This window comes from Hippopotamus amphibius, chromosome 7 (assembly GCF_030028045.1).
Source record: "Hippopotamus amphibius kiboko isolate mHipAmp2 chromosome 7, mHipAmp2.hap2, whole genome shotgun sequence".
Classification (NCBI taxonomy): domain Eukaryota; kingdom Metazoa; phylum Chordata; class Mammalia; order Artiodactyla; family Hippopotamidae; genus Hippopotamus; species Hippopotamus amphibius.
In genome coordinates, this window is record NC_080192.1 from 71,023,053 (window position 1) to 71,041,504 (window position 18,452).

General features: G+C 41.2%; 1 protein-coding gene and 1 pseudogene across 1 annotated transcript; one reads left to right on the forward strand and one right to left on the reverse strand.

Annotated features, from left to right (window-relative positions):
* Positions 1 to 2,912: 2,912 nt before the first annotated feature.
* Positions 2,913 to 3,444, reverse strand: LOC130857203 (60S ribosomal protein L11-like; annotated as a pseudogene).
* A 597-nt stretch (positions 3,445 to 4,041) lies between these two features.
* Positions 4,042 to 6,398, forward strand: LOC130857626 (breast cancer type 2 susceptibility protein homolog). Its single transcript, XM_057743357.1, is given in 3 exon segments — positions 4,042 to 4,926; positions 5,254 to 5,896; positions 5,899 to 6,398. Coding segments are annotated over 3 exon segments (2,028 nt in total).
* The last annotated feature ends 12,054 nt before the right edge of the window (positions 6,399 to 18,452 follow it).

Below are 18,452 nucleotides of genomic sequence, written 5' to 3' on the forward strand. Positions count from 1 at the left end.
ATCTCATTCACGAAAGAACAAGATTTCCAGAATGCCTCAAATACAAAATCCCGCAATATGCTGTGTGAAAGAAACATAGCTAAAATAAACTGACTTAAAAGTTACAGTTTAGAAGGCAGGTAAACAGACACCATGAGAATGCTAGTGAGAAAAGAGCAAGGTTATAGATGAATATCAGATGATACTTGTACAAATCTTAGAGTGGCTTGAAATAATTTGCTAGAAGTGGAATTTCTGGGTCAAAAATAAATGTACTTTAAATTTTGTATGACATATTGCTTTCAGAATTGCTAAATAGAAGTAATTTATATTGGCACCAATAATGTATAAGAATACACCTTTGCTAACCTTGGAAATTATCAGTCTTCTTCAGTTTGTTAATTAATATGAGTAAAAAGAAAAAGCATGTGTTTTCATTTGCCTGACTAAAAATGAGGCTCAGAATCTTTATGAATATATTGGCATCTGGTATTTCTTCTGTGGATAGCCTGTTCTATATTTGTCTAGTTTTTATGGCTTTGTAGCTGAAATATTTGGAAAGTAATTATTTACCTTTCATATGCAAATATTTCCAAGATTATAAAAATATCCTCATATCTTTCTGTAATAATTTTATACCTTTGTGTGTGTTTGTTTTCAGATTTATCTCTTTAACCTTCTGGAATTTATTTTTGTATACAGTATACATAAGAGTTTAAATTTATGTTTTCTTTATGAAATCCAAGTGCCCTCACTCTCTGTTTTGAGTGTTGTTTCCTTTTTCCCTGATTTGAAATGCCACCTCGAGGATATTCTAAATGTAGGTAGTTTCCTTAATGGAATCTCCTGACTATCTCCTTGATCCATTGTATTTTCCTACACTAATACATGCTGGGGTTTTTTTGTTTTTTTTGGCTACACCATGCGGCATGTGGGATCTTAGTTCTCCCACCAGAGATCAAACCTGTGCCCCCTGCAGTGGAAGCGTGGAGTCTTAACCACTGAACCACCAGAGAAGTCCCAACATATGCTGCTTGAAAGTTTGTAAATGCTATCTCTTAATAGCTAGTAAGGGGAGGAGGATATATATACATATATTTTTTCTTTTCCGAAAATTATCTCATATATTATTTCCTACTACAGATAAGCACTGGAATTCTTTAGTTACATTAAAAAATTCTTTGGGGACATCAATTAGTATTAAATGTATTGTTTGGGGGACAGTGACATCTTTACGTATTGAGTTTTCCCATTCAAGAGCATGTTTTTTGTGTTTTTTAAATGACATTTGGTAAGATTTTATGAGTTGTTATGAAAATATTTATATATAACGGGGACCTTGACTTTTCCTTGTTAAATTTATAGCTAGGAATTTTATAGATTTTATTGCTATTGAGAATGGGATATTTTTAAGTTTATATTTTCTAATTGATTGATTCCATAAAAGAAAGCAATGAATTTTTACGTCTAAATCTTGTATCTGATCATGATCATATTACTGAACTATCTCATTAGTTTTAATACTTCTTTAGATGATTCTCTTATATTTTTTAGAGGATAATATTGCCCACCTACAAAATAGCAACTCTCTCTCCTTTTTCAATATTTATGCCTCTTGTTGATTATTCTTACTGACTAGTTAACTCCAGTTCAGTGTCGAAAAGTATAGGTAATAGTGTAAAATTCTGCCTTGTAAAAACATTTTCTTAAATTAAGGAATTTTTTTTTTCTATTCCTAGCTCGGTAATAAATAGTTTTGTTGATGTTTATTGTTTTATTTAGTTTTAGTAAGAAATACCTGATAAATTTTAACAAATGGTTTTTCAGCATCTGCTTTGTTTTCTAGTTCTTTTAAGAATAGTCAATTACATTAACAGATTTTCTAATGATGAATCATCTTTGAATAACTAGAATAAGCCCTATTTTTCCCTGATATATGATCTTTTCACACCTTACTGAATTCAACCTGGTAATAGTTTCAGACTTCATTGAGAACTGTGAAAGGTCTGGAATTTTTTTTCCTTGCTTGCCAGCTAACAAGTTAACCAACCATAATATCATATACGCTTACAGAATACACGAGACCCTTGGGTCAAAGTCAAAGGGCTTTATTACACAGCACAGCAAGTAGCACATGCATCAAGTTTCCATTGGTTTCCCTTGCTCCATAAATCCCATAGGGACAACACAGGTGGGTGCTATATACCCAGCAGACTTGCATCACAGTTGAGGAACTCTAAAGTTAGAGAAGTAATCAGAGGTACTGGAGGGAGACATCATTTTTATCATACAGTAAGCAATCTTCTCTCTATCCCAGGTAGAGGTTCTATCACTATCTTCCCGAGTTGTTGACTATACAAACATCCTTGAAATTATAGCCTGAAACAAAAGGGCAGTTAGTACCTCTGTTTGCAAGGTGTGTGGGACATAAGAGTCCCACAGAGTCTGTCTCGACAGACTTTTGTGTACATTGGCACATATTTGTAAGTGAAATTTATCTATACTTTTCTTTGGAGAGCTAACCAGTTTGTTTTCAGGATTTTGCTAGCTTCATAGAAAAAATTAACAAATGTTCATACTTGTACATGTATAAAAGTAGCATTGGGGTAATATCCTCTTTGAAACATTGGTAGAGCTTGCTCATAAATCTGTCTTGGCCTAGTGCCTTTTTTAGGTGTAGATTTTTTACAACTATTCAAATTTCTTTTGTAATTATTAATCTGTTCAGGGTTCCTACCTCTTATGTGTCAATTTTATTAATTGATATATAGTATCCTTAGAAATGTTTTCTATTTCATCTAGATTTAATTATTTACTGTTTTATAGCATTCAATATACAGGAATTTACTAATTTGTGGGGGGGTTGTTTTTGTTTTTGTTTATTTTACATTTCACTGAAAAGTTTTATTGACCTTTTAGATAGATATTGGAACTTATTTGCCAGGAAGGATGATTCCATCATATTTCTGCTGGAACCAGCGCATGGCATCCTCTTTGATGATTCTGTGTTTGGCCCTAATGCATCCTGTCCTGTGCTTCTTGTCTGCAATGCTGAAAACTGGCCTACCCAGCACCATGTAGAAGTCCAGGTCATAGATACCAATTCTGGGGTCATTTTGATCCCCAATCGATGTGTTCTTAGATCCCCAAACCAAAGTTTCCAGTCTCTGGGAAGTTATTTTTTCTTAACACATGTTCTCATACATTTAGACCTTTTCCCAGGATTTCTTCTGCCTTGGCCCCATGGACTGTGCAGTGAACAATCTTTTCATTTCTCCTGATGCCAAAGGATCTGACAGTGTATCTAGCTTTGGAGAACACAGGGGTCAGGCCGATAAGCTGCTCCAACACCTTGGCTGCTGGCCTCAGTCTGTCTCCAGTCTCCCCCACACAGATATTGAGGCAGAGCTTGCAGATGCAAAGTTCCCGCACGAGGTTCTCCTTTTTGCTTTGATACTATGCCATGATGTTAGACTTGTTCAGAAGCAACCCTTCATCAAGTTGCAATGAAAGAGAGAATGAAAGAAGGGGGCCTCGTGAAGTAGGCTTCTCATGAAGACACAAGAAGCCACATAGGTGGGAGTGCATACTTTGCAAGTGTGAGCAACTTGGCCCCAAAGAAAGCTGATTGAGGATTAAAAAAAAGAAAAAAAAAACTTAGCCATAATTTACAGATGGCCAGGCACAATACTCCAACGTCAACCAGAAGTGTCTGACTTCAGCCTTACATCTCCATGCCCGGAAAGACAGTAGAGAGAGGAAATTCTCCCAGAAGACAAAACTTCAAGAAATATATCTCACTGTCCACTTTGCCTCAAGAAGAACTTATGGTCTAAGGTGAGGACCTTATTGATTCCTGAGCATGATTTTATTAAACACTCAATAAGTCTCAGACACATATCTATCACTAAGTACACTGGATAAACAAGTCAGACAACGTCTTCATTCATGGAGTTTATATTCTCTTGAGAAGACCAGAAACACCAAGCTTGTCTGACCACAGCCACCAAGCATCAAACTTGCTATTAGCCTTGGTAACCCTGAGCCCTCAATTATAATACCATGAAGATCGTAATTCACGGAGCAGAGCTGGTGGGCTCTCCTGATGCCTGTACACCTTTTGAAGCCCCAGAGTCTCTTATGTTAAAGATTTCTGCTAACAGCACTCAGCCTGCTTGCTGGTATGCCAAACTCAGATTCTTTCGTGATCCTAGACCTTTTCCTCTTCCCTTGTCATCACTTTTCAGCGATGGAGGAAATGTTGGTTGTGTTGATATAATTATTCAAAAAGCATACCCTATGCAGTGGATGGAGAAGACATCATCTGGATTATACATATTTCACAATGAAAGAGAAGAAGAAAAGGAAGCCACAAAATATGCAGAAGTCCAGCAAAAGAAACTGGAAACCCTATTAACTACAATTCAAGCAGAAATTGAAGAGCACAAAGAAACTGTAATAGAATGATGTATACCACCAAGTGCACTAACAAGACAGCAAGTTCGTGCTCTGCAAGATGGTGCAGAACTTTATGAAGCTGTGAAGAATGCACCAGACCCAAGTTACCCTGAGGGTTATTTTAGTGAAGAGCAATTAAGAGTCTTGAATAATCACAGACAGATGTTGAATGATAAGAAGCAAGCCCAGATGGAGGTGGAACTCAGGAAGGCTGTGGAGTCTGTCCAGCAAGGGGAACAGATTTTACCAAGGGACGTGACACCTGTGTGGAAGCTGCGCGTCGTGAGTTATGAGAGAAAGGAGAAAGATTCAGTTCTGTTGAGTATCTGGCGTCCATCATCAGATTTATATTCCCTCTTAACAGAGGGCAAGAGATACAGAATCTATCATCTTGCAGCATCAAAATCTAAAAGTAAATCCGAAAGAGCTAACATACAGTTAACAGCAACAAAAAAAACTCAGTATCAACAACTACCGGGGGCTTCCTAGGTGGCACAGTGGTTGAGAATCTGCCTGCCAATGCAGGGGACACGGGTTCGATCCCTGCTCCAGGAAGATCCCACATGCTGCAGAGCAACTAAGCCCGTGCGCCACAACTATTGAGCCTGCGCTTTAGAGCCCGTGAGCCACAACTATTGAGCCCATGTGCTGCAACTACTGAAGCCCATGCGCCTAGAGCCCGTGCTCCACAACAAGAGAAGCCACAGCAATGAGGAGCCCACACACCACAACAAAGAGTAGCCCCCGCTCACCGCAACTAAAAAGAAAAGCCCGCACACAGCAAAAAAAAAAAAAAAAAACAACTACCGGCTTCAGATGAAGTTACAAGTTTATCAGCCAAGGGAGCAGCTTCGCTTCAACAAATTATTGGATCCAGACTTCCAGCCACCTTGTTCTGAGCTGGACCTAATAGGATGTGTAGTTTCTGTTGTGAAAAAAATAGGTCTTGCTCCTTTGGTCTATTTGTCAGATGAATGCCATAATTTATTGGCAATAAAGTTTTGGATAGATCTTAATGAAGACGTGATTAAACCTCACATGTTAATTGCTGCAAGCAACCTCCAGTGGCGACCAGAGTCCAAAGCAGGAATTCCTACTTTATTTGCTGGAGATTTTTCCATATTTTCTGCCAGTCCAAAGGAGGGCCATTTTCAAGAGACATTCCACAAAATGAAAAATGCTATTGAGAATATTGATATATTTTGCAATGATGCAGAAAACAAGCTTATTCATATACTTAATGCAAATAATCCCAAGTGGTTCACCCCAACTAAAGACTATACTTCAGCACCACACACTGTTCAAACAGTCCTTGGTACAGGAAATAAGCTTCTGATGTCTTCTCCCAGTAGTGAGATGAATTATCAAACTCCATTATCACTTTGTAAACTAAAAGGGAAGTCAGTCTCAACACCTGTATCAGCCCAAATGACTTCAAAATCTTGTTGCAAAGAAGAGAAAGATTGATGACCCAAAAAACTGCAAAAAAGAGAAGAGCCTTGGATTTCTTGAGTAGACTGCCTGTACCTCCACCTGTTAGTCCTATTTGTACATTTGTTTCTCCAGCTGCACAGAAGGCATTTCAGCCACCACGGAGTTGCGGCACCAAATATGAAACACCTATGAAGAAAAAAGAATTGAATTCTCCTCAGATGACTCCACTTAAAAAATTTAACAACATTTCTCTTTTGGAAGGTGATTCAATAGCTGATGAAGAACTTGCCCTGACAAATACCCAAGCCCTTTCGTCTGGTTCAGCAGGAGAAAATCAACTTACCTCTATCAGTGACTCCACTAGGACTGCTCCCACTAGTCCAAAAGATTATCTCAGACTGAAAAGACCTTATACTACATCTGCAATCAAAGAACAAGAGAATTCCCCAGCCAGGACTGAAGAACAGGAGACTAATATGCAGGACACAAGTACAATAAAAGCTATATCCAGGAGACTGCAAAGGTGACAAAAACCAAAATGACAATAAATTAGGTATTGACTCAACCTTTCCAGTTTGTAAAACATATATGATTTCAAACTGTACATCAGAATTTGCATAATGAGAGAAGGAAATAGTTCAAAATTTACCTAAGTGCTTGTATATCACAGCAATGCTCTTTGCCTGCTTCTATGTTGGTATATTCTTATTTCAATTATATATCTTAAAACTTCTGTATTGGCATACTCTTATGTCAATTATATATCTTAAAACTTTATTAGTTAGTAAAGTTGATTCTTTATTAACTAATCAAGAAAAACATCTTTAAATCTTTATGACTGGGTTTGATCACTATAAGTATTATTTTACAAATGAAGTAAACATACCTGTTTCTTTTAGATTGAGTCCTTATAATCAAAGGAAACTAGGTTTCTAAGTACAGGTATTTTGACTCACGTAATTCATTTTGTTTAGTTCCTATTTTAGGTTTGTTTTTAAGAGGTAACCCACTATGAACTGGTTTTCCTTAATGCATGTGTTGGTTCTAATACAGTTTTATCCTTATCAGAACTTCAGGATGAGTAAGATAGTACAGTGGTGTTTTCTTCTGACCAATTCTTCATCCTTAAGTCATGACTACAAGAAAAATAGAGCCCTCAATGTACTTCCTTTTTATGATTACAGTGTGATCTGTAAAATTAAGTTATTTATTAAAAGTTCAAATAAATCAGAAGCAGATTTCATAGTGTTAAAAAAAAATATATATATATATATAAAAAATACCATGATACCTCCAGGGCATGTGGTTTCTAGTTGGTTACATGGTATCTCTTCCATCATGGGGGAAGGATAAATCTGTCTTTGCTTAAATAGACTTTTTCTAAAATTGAATTTGTGTTCTTACCTATCATGCCTCTACCACAAGTACCATCCATGCACTTTACTGAGTATCATTCATTATGATGGTAAACCATACACCATTACCTCCTACTAAGAAACTCACTTCATAATAAAGTAAATAAATGAGATGACATGCAAAGGAGTCATTGGTCTCCATGTACTCCATCATGCAGAAAGAGCTGCTCTTGAATGGCTATTCGAAAGTCAGTTTAAGAAAGTAACCTGGAGTCAACATCTTGAGAGTTCGGATGTAGCAACTGCTGTGAACCAGCAAAGTAATGGTGCTCTTTCACCCAAAGCAAAACTACAATGGCCAGAGAACATAGAGGTAGAGATCGGGAATCACACCTCTCATATGACTCAACGTTTTTTCCAGTGAGAGACTCAACATTTTTTTCCTTCCTATTCCAAAAGATCTGGGCTCTGATGATTCAGAAGGAAGTCTTGCTCATGTCATAGGAACACAATAATGATTGTGATGGAATTGGGACCTGCGACAGTTACTCGTTCATTTTGAGATCTCAGGGAAGGAGGAAAGGAGGCAGGAATAGAGGAAGGAGGGGAGGGAGGGGGAAAAGGGAGGAATGGAGGAAGCCTGGCACAGATGGAGGGAGAGAGGAAGGAGGAGAGGAGAGGAGGCAATCAAGAGGAAATTGCATTGTCCCTAGCAGGTAAAGTTTGATGAGAAACAGAATACTGGACTTCCCTGCTGGCTCAGTGATTAAGAATCCACCTGCCAATGCAAGGGACACAGGTTCCATCCCTGCTCCAGGAAGATCCCATATGATGCAGAGCAACTAAGCCCATGCGCCACAACTACTGAGCCTGCGTGCTGCAACTACTGAAACCCAGACACCTAGAGCCCATGCTCTGCAACATGAGAAGTCACCGCAATGAAAAACCCTCACAGCTCAACAAAGAGTAGCCCCTGCTCGCCACAACTTAGAGAAAGCCCAGCGAGCAGTGATGAAGACCCAACACAGCCAAAAAAATAAATAAATAAAATTTTAAAAATAAATAAAATAAACTAAGCTTCTAAAAAAAAAAAAAGGAATACTTGGTCTTGAGGTAGCTGTCTACAAAACCCATCAATTTTCTTACTAATTCACAAGTAAAATTACTTACAAATTAACTTTGTAAGTGAAGAAACCTGAAAGATACCTCTATATTAGTCAGTTCAGGCTGCTATAAGAAAATACCATAGATGAGTGGCTTAAAAAACAGAAATTTATTTTCTCACAGTTCTGGAGGCTGAAAGTCCAAGATTAGGGTGCCAGCCTGCTTGATTTCTGGTGATAGCTGTCTTTCTGGCTTGCACACAGCCACCTTCTTGCTGTGTCTTCACATGACAGAAAGAACAAGCCCTCTGGATGTCTCTTCTTATAAGGGCACGACTCCTAAGCCTCATCTAAACCTAATTATCTTCCAAAGGTCTATCTCCAAATAACATCACACTGGGGATTAGGGTTGCAACATAAAATTTGGGGAGGAACACAATCCAGTCTATAGCATCATCTTAACTAAGCGAAAATAACTCATCACCAATTATAGGACAAATCAGTATCATTTGCCTCCTAATCTGTTTCGGTAAGGAGAACAGAACCACTTCTGTGATATAGCTTCCAAGAAAAACCAGTAGTAATAATAATAATAGTAATAACCTGAATCTAATAGTGAGGAAAACATAAGACAAATTCAAATTGAAAAACACTCTGAAAAATAACTGTCCAGTACTCCTCAAAAATGTCAATGTCTTGAAAGACATGGAAAAACTGAAGAACTCTTCCAAATTGATGAAAACTTGAGAGACGACAACTGAATATGTGATCTTGGATTTGATCCTGGACCAGAAAGAAGAAGCATTTATAAAGGGTACTATTGAGACAGTAAGCAAAATTTGGAAAGGGTCTGTGGATTAGCTGTAGTATTTTATCAATGTGAATTTCCTGAGTTTTGTGGTTGTGCTCTGATTATGTAACAGAGTAGCTTTATTTTGGGAAAATATGCATACTAAAGTATTCATGGGTAATGGGATATCTGGGTGAAGAGTATATAGGAGCTTTTTGTACTATTGTTGCAACTTTTCTTTTTTTTAATAAATTTATTTATTTATTTTGGCTGCATTGGGTCTTTGTTGCTGTGCAGGCTTTCTCTAGTTGCAGCAAGCACAGGTTTCTCTTCGTTGCGGTGTGTGGGCTTCTCATTGCAGTGACTTCTCTTGTTGTGGAGCACAGGCTCTAGGCACTCGCAGGCTTCAGTAGTTGTGGCTCATGCGCTCAGTAGTTGTGGCTCGCAGGCTCTAGAGTGAAGGCTCAGTAGTTGTGGCACACGCGCTTAGGTGCTCCTCAGCATGTGGGCTTTTCCCCTATCAGGGATGGAACCTGTGTCTCCTGCATTGGCAAGCAGATTCTTAGCCACTGCACCACCAGGGAAGTCCGTAATTTTTCTATACATATAAAATTATTTCAAAATAAAAAGTTAAAAACAAGCAAAAAGATTAACTGAAACCAATTAGAGAGTAGTAAGCAAGTATGAAAGTGGAATCTGACCAGAGGGCAAATATTGAAATTGGCATTGAATATTACAAAGGCATGCAAATAAGGCAGGCAGCAGGACGGGGATGCTGAAAGCAGGGAGTCCTGGAGTAAACTGGGACCCTCAAAAGGGCTAAAATGCTCACACATTGATAGCACCCCCACCTGATAGCAGAAGCTTACATAAATCCTTTTTGGAGGAAAATCAGAATTCCCAGAGATTAACTATATATGAATTCACAATCAAGGCAATTGACACAGAGAAACAAATCATAATCAGTGAGAGTAAGCTGAAAAGATCAATAGATTCAGACCTCTAAAGACTTCAGATATTGGAATGATCAGATCCAGAATATAAAATATGTGCAACATGTTTACAAAATAAAAGATCGTAAAGCTAAGCAATCTATCCAAGATTATCTGAAATGCTAAGGCAGATTTGGAAAAGAAACAAATCAAAATTTTTAAAAAATAAATGTATTTATTTATCTATTTTTTTAATTTATTGGCTGCATTGGATCTTCATTGCTGTGCACGGGCTTCTCATTGAGGTGGCTTCTCTTGTTGCAGAGCACAGGCTCTAGGGGCTCGGGCTTCAGTAGTTGCAGCACTGAGGCTCAGTAGTTGTGGTGCATGGGCTTAGTTGCTCCACAGCATGTGGGATCTTCGTGGCCCAGGGATCAAACCCGTGTCCCCTGCACTGGCAGGCAGATTCTTAACCACTGAGCCATCAGGGAAGTCCCACAAATCGAACTTTTTGAAATGAAAAATGTTATTGTTCAAATTTAAAGATCAATAGTGGAAAAGTTAAACCGAGTCCAGAGAGAAATGAAGAGAGAATGAGTGACCTGGGAGGTAGAGCTGATAACATTACAGAGGATGCAACTTAGAGAGACAAGGTGATGAAGCATATGATAGAGAGAGGGGTTACATATGTAGAATGAGAAATGAGATATACATTTAATCATAGTCCCCAAAACAGAAAATAGAGAGGATGTAGGAGAAGCTATATTTAAAGAGATAATGGCTGTGAATTTTCCAGAAAAGATAAAGGTAAGAGTCTACAGATACAAGGAGGATAGCATACACCAAGCAGGATAAGCAAAACAAATCCATACCTATACATATTTTAGTGAAACTGTAGAACACCAAAGGCAAAGAGAACATGTTATTAGCAGCCAGAGAGAGAAGACAGATCCTCTCCAGAAGAATAACAATTATTCAGACAGCTGATAACAGAAACCAGAAGATATGGAATAACATATTTAAAGAGTTGGGGGAAGCATGTGTCAACCCAGATTTCTGTGTCCTGAAAGCATACTATCTTTCAAGTACTAGGGCAAAATGGAGCATTTCTGTACAAGTAAAAAACTGAAGGAGTATATGGCCAAGAAAACTTCACTAAAAGAACATCTATATGATTTACTTCACAAAAAGGAAAGCATCTCTGAAGAAGTGCAAGAAAAGATGGTGACCAAAGAAAGTGATTGACATTTAGGTAAATCCAAACAAATATTCTTTATAAAATAATAAGAATATTGCTTACGGACAAGGATACAACTTCCTTGGAGCTTTTCCAGTTTCATCACTGGAGATAAGAGACCATGGAGCTGTATTTATTTTCTGTCAACCCCCACCCCCACACCAGAATGTATGCTACATCAGAATAGGGTCTCTGGTTTGTTCACTGCTTATGTCCAGTGCCCAGAACAATGCCAGGCACATAGAAGGACTCCATAAACATGTGTTGATGGGATGAATTAATGTGTTGTTTGCCTGCAAATTCATCCTTAGTATTCTAGTAACTATCATGTCAATTAAGGAGTCCCACCCCTCTCCCAGCCCAGGAGTCAATCAGAAACTTTCCCTTGGAATTTTATCTTTTGTAGAGTAACAAGGATGCCATACCTGGCTGCAGTTCCCCCCTCCCAATGATGGGGCCCAGAGGAGACTTGCTGCTGAGACCCTCCCTCCCTCATAAAACACAGTTCTTTGGGTTTCCTGTGATTCTGTGAGTTATTGCATACTGTCCTAATAAATTCCTTTTTTGCTCAAGTTAGTTGGAGTCTGTCTCATGTATCACAAAGAAATCCTCAGAGGATCCAATATTGTTGAGGAGATGTCTGGTGCCCATCTGATTCTCCTTGCTTAGTAGGTATTATCTTTGGATTTCTAGAGTTTTAACAGGATGTCTGTGTGTAGGTGTTTTTTGTTTGTTTGTTTGTTTTCCAAAATCTTGCTTGGCACTGGGTAGGTCCTTTCCATCTGGAGATTATAAATTAATTGTTAAAAGAAATAATGAAATGAGAGATGATGAAAATAAAAAGGACTCTAGTCTTTTTTTAACCTCTGGAAACATTTATTCTATTAGTTTATCTTCTCTTTTCTCCTTCTATTTTAAACTTTTGGTTGCTATTGTGTGTGGGATTTTCTTTTTCCAGTTTCCTTTTCCACCCTGTTAATACTGTACAATAAAAAGAAAATGTGTTTCATCCTTCTTTTCCTCTTTGCATTTCAGTTTTGAAAGTTTCTATCAACATATCTTCAAGCTCACTGATTCTTTACTTGGTTGTGTCCAGTCTACTGATGAGCCTATCAAAACCTTTCTTTAACATCTCTGTTAAAGTGTTTTTGATTTCTAGCATTTCCTTTTGATTCCTTCTTAGAGTTCCCATCTGTCTACTTGCATCACCCATCTCTTCTTGCATGGTGTCCACTCTTTCCTTTAAAGCCCTTAGCATGTTAATCATAGTTATTTTAAAGTCCTGGTCTGATAATTCCAACATCCTTGCCATCAGCCTGGTTCTGATGTTTGTTTTGCTCAAATTGTATTTTTTGTCTGTTAGCATACCTTGTAAGTTTTTTTCTTGCAAGCCAGATATGATGAATCTGGGTAAAGGAACTGAGGTAGATATGCCTGTAGTGTGAGGGTTTATGTTTATTTGGCTAAGAGTTAGGTTGTGTTTACTGTTTGCTGTAGCTGTATATGTCAGTGGCTAACATTTCCTCGAATGTCCTCATTTTTGCATCTCCTGTTGTCTTTGGGTTTCCCTAGAGACACTGCCTTGAAATAGAGTCTGAGACTTACTGTTCATTTAGCTATAACCCACTGTCATTATACAGGAGCCAGATCGACATGGTGATAAGTGCAGGATAGGCAAAGTGTTCTATAGTTTATGGTGCAGTTTTGGTGTTTTAGTGAGCCTGTGCTCCCATTCTGTGGCCTGCACAAGTGCTTCTCAGCTGCTTTGTTTGTTCCTTTAGGTCAGATAGGAAGACTAGAGGGGGCCGGACCTGGGTATTTCCCTTCCTCCAAGTCAGTTAGGGTCTTGTAAAATACATAGGCTGTCCTTATGAAGAAAAGAAAGATCTGGCTTATTTCAAAATGGTTACTTTCTCCCTCCCCTAGTCAGAAGCATGAGAGGCCCTTTTTTCTTCAATCTGCACTCTGAGACTCTGAAAGAGTTCCTGGAGGTAAAACTCAGCAAAGTGTGGGGACTCCAGAGTTTTGTTTGTTTGTTCGTTTGTGTAATATATTTTATTTATTTATTTATTTGCTCTGTTGGGTCTTTGCTGCTGCGCACAGGCTTTCTCTAGTTGTGGTGAGCTGGGGCTACTCTTCATTGCAGTGCATGGGCTTCTCATTGTGGTGGCTTCTCTTGTTGTAGAGCATGGGCTCTAGGTGTGTGGGCTTCAGTAGTTGTGGCACATGGGCTCAATAGTTGTGGCTGGTGGGTTCTAGAGCACAGGCTCAGTAGTTGTGGCACACAGGCTTAGTTGCTCCGAGACATGTGGAATCTTCCTGGCCCAGGGATCAAACCCATGTCCCCTGCATTGGCAGGTGGATTCTTAACCACTGCGCCACCAGGGAGACCCCAACTCCAGAGTTTTTAACTCTCAAGCTTATCCACACCAATCCTCCAGCAATTTGTTAATTACATTTTAGGTTTTTCTACCAGTACTGGCTCCAGTGGCAAGTGTAAACTTTGCACCCAGTAAACCGTGATTCTCAGTGTTCACCTCTGTTTCCAGTTTTGGAGGCATCAGTTCTCTGACGAATCTAAGACAAGTTGTTGATTTTGTTTGCTCAGCTTTTTCTTAGTGTGAGCATGGAAGTGATAACTTTCAAGCTCTTTGCATGTCAGAAACCAGAAGTCCCTTAATTAATAGTTGCACATCAGTGACTCATAATTTAAATTTCCAGCCCAGGCTTCTCCTCTGAGCTCCAGAATCATATGTGTTCTCACTTGAATGTCTCAGAGGCACCTCAACTCGATGTTTTTGAGACCAAATTTATGACACCGACATATGCACCAAATAACAAGTGATCTTCTTTCAACTTTCCTCATCTAGGAAATAGCACCCTTACCAGCCAGTCTCCCAGGCTACAGACCTAAAACTCATCCTTGACACCTTTCTCTCTTACACCTCTGTATCCAATGCCTCACCAAGTCTTGTTGATTTTACTTCCCTGATATCTTTCACCAGAATTCACGTCTCTTCCTCGTCACTAGTGGTCCAAGTCACTTGCCTGAACTGCAGTAATGTCCTACTCTTGTCCTCTTCATTCATGAAGACCCCCATCTCAAACAACTCTTCAGAATGCAAATCTGATCACATTCCACCATACTGCTCCACACACGCCCCAGCCCCGCTCAGCCCCCCTAGCACACTGGGTCCTCTCTGCTGCAGAGACTTTGTAAGTTCTGCTCTCTCTGTCTGGAATGTGCTTTCCTTCCTCTCAGCTGGTCCACACCTGCCCACTTTCTGAGATCTCAATTCAAGCCTCATCCCTTCAGGAAAACCTTCCCTGGTGTCCCAGGCTGGATTATGGTCCTTCCTCTTACGCTCACAGAACTCCGCCCTGCCCCTTCACAGCACTGAGACCACTTTGTAATGACATATTCACCAGTGAGATTATTTCCTTGGTACCAGTCTCCCCCTGCTAGACGGTAAACTCCAGGAGAGAAGAGAAGAAGTCTACTTTACTCACCAATGTATCTCCAGCCCACAGCACAGGGCTTGGCATAGGTAGCTGCTAAGAAATAGTTATTAACTGTCTGAATTAAATCTCTCATCCACATTCTGGTACCTCCCAGATTTACGTAGTGAGCCTGGTCATCCCTCCTAATCAACCTGCAGACTCCAGCTCCTGCTGGAAAGTTCCTCCTGGAGGACCCACAGACAGACCCCCCTCTCGTGGGTTGTCCTCATCTGGTGAATGACACCACCCTTCAACCCACAACTTTGGGCAGAACCTTGACGTCATCTTGGAGTCCTCCTTCTCCCTCAACCACCACTTTCTGGGAACCACGCACTCTGTCCCTCCCCACCTCCTAAATGTCCCTCAAACCTCCCATAGTTTTCTTCCCCATTATCCCAACCCTATTTCAGACTCCCATCACTTCTTTTTTGCTACCGTAGCTTCCAGGGGTCTCTCTAAGAAGATCTTGTCCTTCCAAAGGATTCTCCACTAAGAGCTCTATTTGAAATACACATCTGATTCATTTCTATTCTGCCCAGTTCTATTCTATTGATGGGCTTCCCCTGCCTTCACTGCCTTGCTTGCCTAAAACTGCTGTATGTGACCTGCCTCCCGGGGCAGCTTCTTTCAGTTTCCATAGGAGCCATGGCCTCTGGTTTCCAGACCTCCTTTGTACTTCCAGAGCCCCCACCTCCCCACACTTCTTCCCTCCATCCCTGCCCTCTTCCCCTCACCAGCTCCTACTCAGGTCGGGGGTGGGGCCTCTCCCAGAGATTCCCACAGCACCCCACACTTCTCCCGTCAAAGCACTCTGACCCTGCTGTTACCTCCTACTTGCTTCTCCCCCTACCCTAGAATGAAAGCACCATTCTTATAGAGATCTTGATTTTAGCCAGGTCTCTGAGTAGGTATAGAAAGTGGTTAGGGGGGACTTCCCTGGTGGCGCAGTGCTTAAGAATCCATCGGCCAGTTCAGGGGACGCAGGTTCCATCGGTGGTCCAGGAAGATTCCACATGTCGCAGAGCAACTAAGCCCGTGCGCCACAACTACCGAGGCTCATGCGCCTAGAGCCCGTGCTCCACATCAAGAGAAGCCGCTGCAATGAGAAGCCTATGCACCACAACAGAGAGTAGCCCCCCTCACCGCAACTAGAGAAAGCCTGTGCACAGCAACGAACACACAACACAGCCAATAAATAAATAAATACATTAAAAAAGAAGAGAGAGTGGTTAGTAAAAATCACTGAGCAAATGAAGGGTCACTGCATTTGGGAGCATCAGGATTAATTGCGGTGCTGCCTTTTTGGAGGAACTTTAGCATGTAAGATGCTGGAAAGGAGAACTATTGCCCCACAAGTGCCAGCCCCACTACTACTTTAGCAATGGCAATAACCCTATTATTAAGATGTGTATGTTCTCAGTAGTTCCTGAATCAAGAAACGTAGATGCAGCAAGACATCCGGCACAGAGCCTGGAAAGGCAGTGGAAGGAGCTGGGTTTCCGCGGCTGACTGCTATGCTGTGTGGCAGTCATCATGGGCCGCACAGAAGTTAATCCCATTGAAGGAAGGTTTTCTTTAAATCCCCGCTGAAGTAGCAATTGCTTGGCACTTACTATCCGTACGCAAAGAAAGGTGCAGTGTAACAGCTGCTACGGGTGGTTTTTTTTTTTTCCTTTCCCAGACCTAGTAAAGGGGGAGAACTTGAAAGTCTTCTAGCTGAAACGAGCGCTGGGGGGCAGCTGATAGGTTGATGATCAAAGACTCCAGGTGTTTGGCTGAGACTCTCGTCTCCAGGAGAACACAGGGGAGGTATGAACGCGGAAAGGGGGAAGTGATGTGTGGGGAGATGCGGACGGCTGAGTTTTAAATCCAGGCTAAACATAGCAAAAATTCTTGGGGTTTTGCCCATTTAAAACTGGAGGAGAAAGAGAACTTTTCTACTTTATGTACTGAGTAATGCCCAATGAGGTGTATCACCAACGAAAATCTCAGAGAAAGGGATGCCCTGTGCCTCAGTTTCCCCACACAGGGAGGAGAGAAAATATACTTTTCTTTTAAGATCAGTAAGATAATTATTTCACTTTAAAATAGGAGGAGGGACTGCTCTGGTGGTCCAGTAGTTAAGACCCCGTGCTTCAAATGCAGGTGGTGTGGGTTTGACCCATGTTCAGGCAACTAAGATCCCACGTGCTGTGTGGTGCAGCTAAAAAATAAAAATAAAAATAAAAAAATTAAAGCGGAGACAGACATGAATAGGGTTTAGTTAAGGTGGGAAGAATATAATTTATAAAGGGTGTCCTGAGGGGACTTGGTCGAAATGGGAGGGGTCATGACACTCAAGGGACAGCTGCTCCAGAAATGGGCCTCTGAGTGGAAGCCTGAAAAGATCTGGGGAGGGACTTCCCCGGCAGTCTAGTGGTTAAGACTCTGCGCTTACACTGCGGGAGTTTGATCCCTGGTCTGGGAACTAAGATTCCCACATGCCACGCAGTGCGGTCAAAAAAAAAAAAACGATCTGGGGAACTGAGCTCTCATGGCAGAGGGAATAACTGCAAAGACCCTGAAACAGAAGAGTTTGGAATGTTTGAGGGTCTGCAAAGCAAGTGACTGGAGCCAAGCAAAAGGGAGTTCCAGGGGTAAGGGCACAAAAGAACTTTGGACTTTGTTAGTAATAGAAGTTCCCAAAAGGTTCTAAGCAGGAAAGCAGTATCATCATATCTCTTGTTTAAAAGATTCCTCTGGGTTCCAAGCGGAGAATGAGCTCAGAAAGGTAGGAATGGATGCAATGTGCACCGTAGGGAGTCCCGCGTTGGGGCTGGTGGCCACTTCGGGGCTGCTGGGTCCTCCAGGCGGGAGGTGTGGTGATGGCGCAGGAACCGGGGGCTGCAGACTGATTTTGGATCCTGGAGCCAACAGTCCTCCTTTCGGGCTTGAATGTGGGGTGCGAGGGAAACAGAGGAAGCAAAGTAAGAGTTAGTAGGTGTTTGGTACATTTCTTAACTGACTCATCTGCTCACTGGAGGCAGTGAATGAGTGAACTTCCCTTTCCTGTGAGATATCCCCGCTCCCAGCAGCCAGCTGTGTGCCAAGATTCCTGCTCTGTTTTTGCTTTTCTGTAGCATGAGGCTAATCATAATAGTCACTCTCCAAGACTGTGGGGCAAACCAATGGATGACACTGACCTCAGACTTTCTGAGAAGTAAGTGGAGGCTCTGTGAGAGGATGCCAGGGCCCTTCCGGATGTTACTGTTGGGCAAACACACAGAGTCAATAGAAAATACACGTGTTAGCCCTCTCAACAGCCCTGTGAAGGAGACACCACTATTATCCATTTTCTCAAGAACACCAAAGCCCATGCAGGGAGTCTGCACGTCTGGGCCACGGTCGCAGCCTGTGGGTCAGCCCAGGTGAGGGGAGTCGGAGGTGAGCGGTGATGTGACGGGATCAGTAGGCGTCACCTTTGCGGCTGAGAGGGAAGTGGTCCTTGTGCTTGTTAATGCCCCACTTGCCGATCCCAACCTGGAACACAGGCATCCCTGCATTGTGGTTTGCTTAAGGCATTTCAAGAGACTGAACTGGGGGACTTCCCTGGTGGCGCAGTGGTTGAGAATCCGCCTGCCAATGCAGGGGACATGGGTTTGATCCCTGGCCCGGGAACATCCC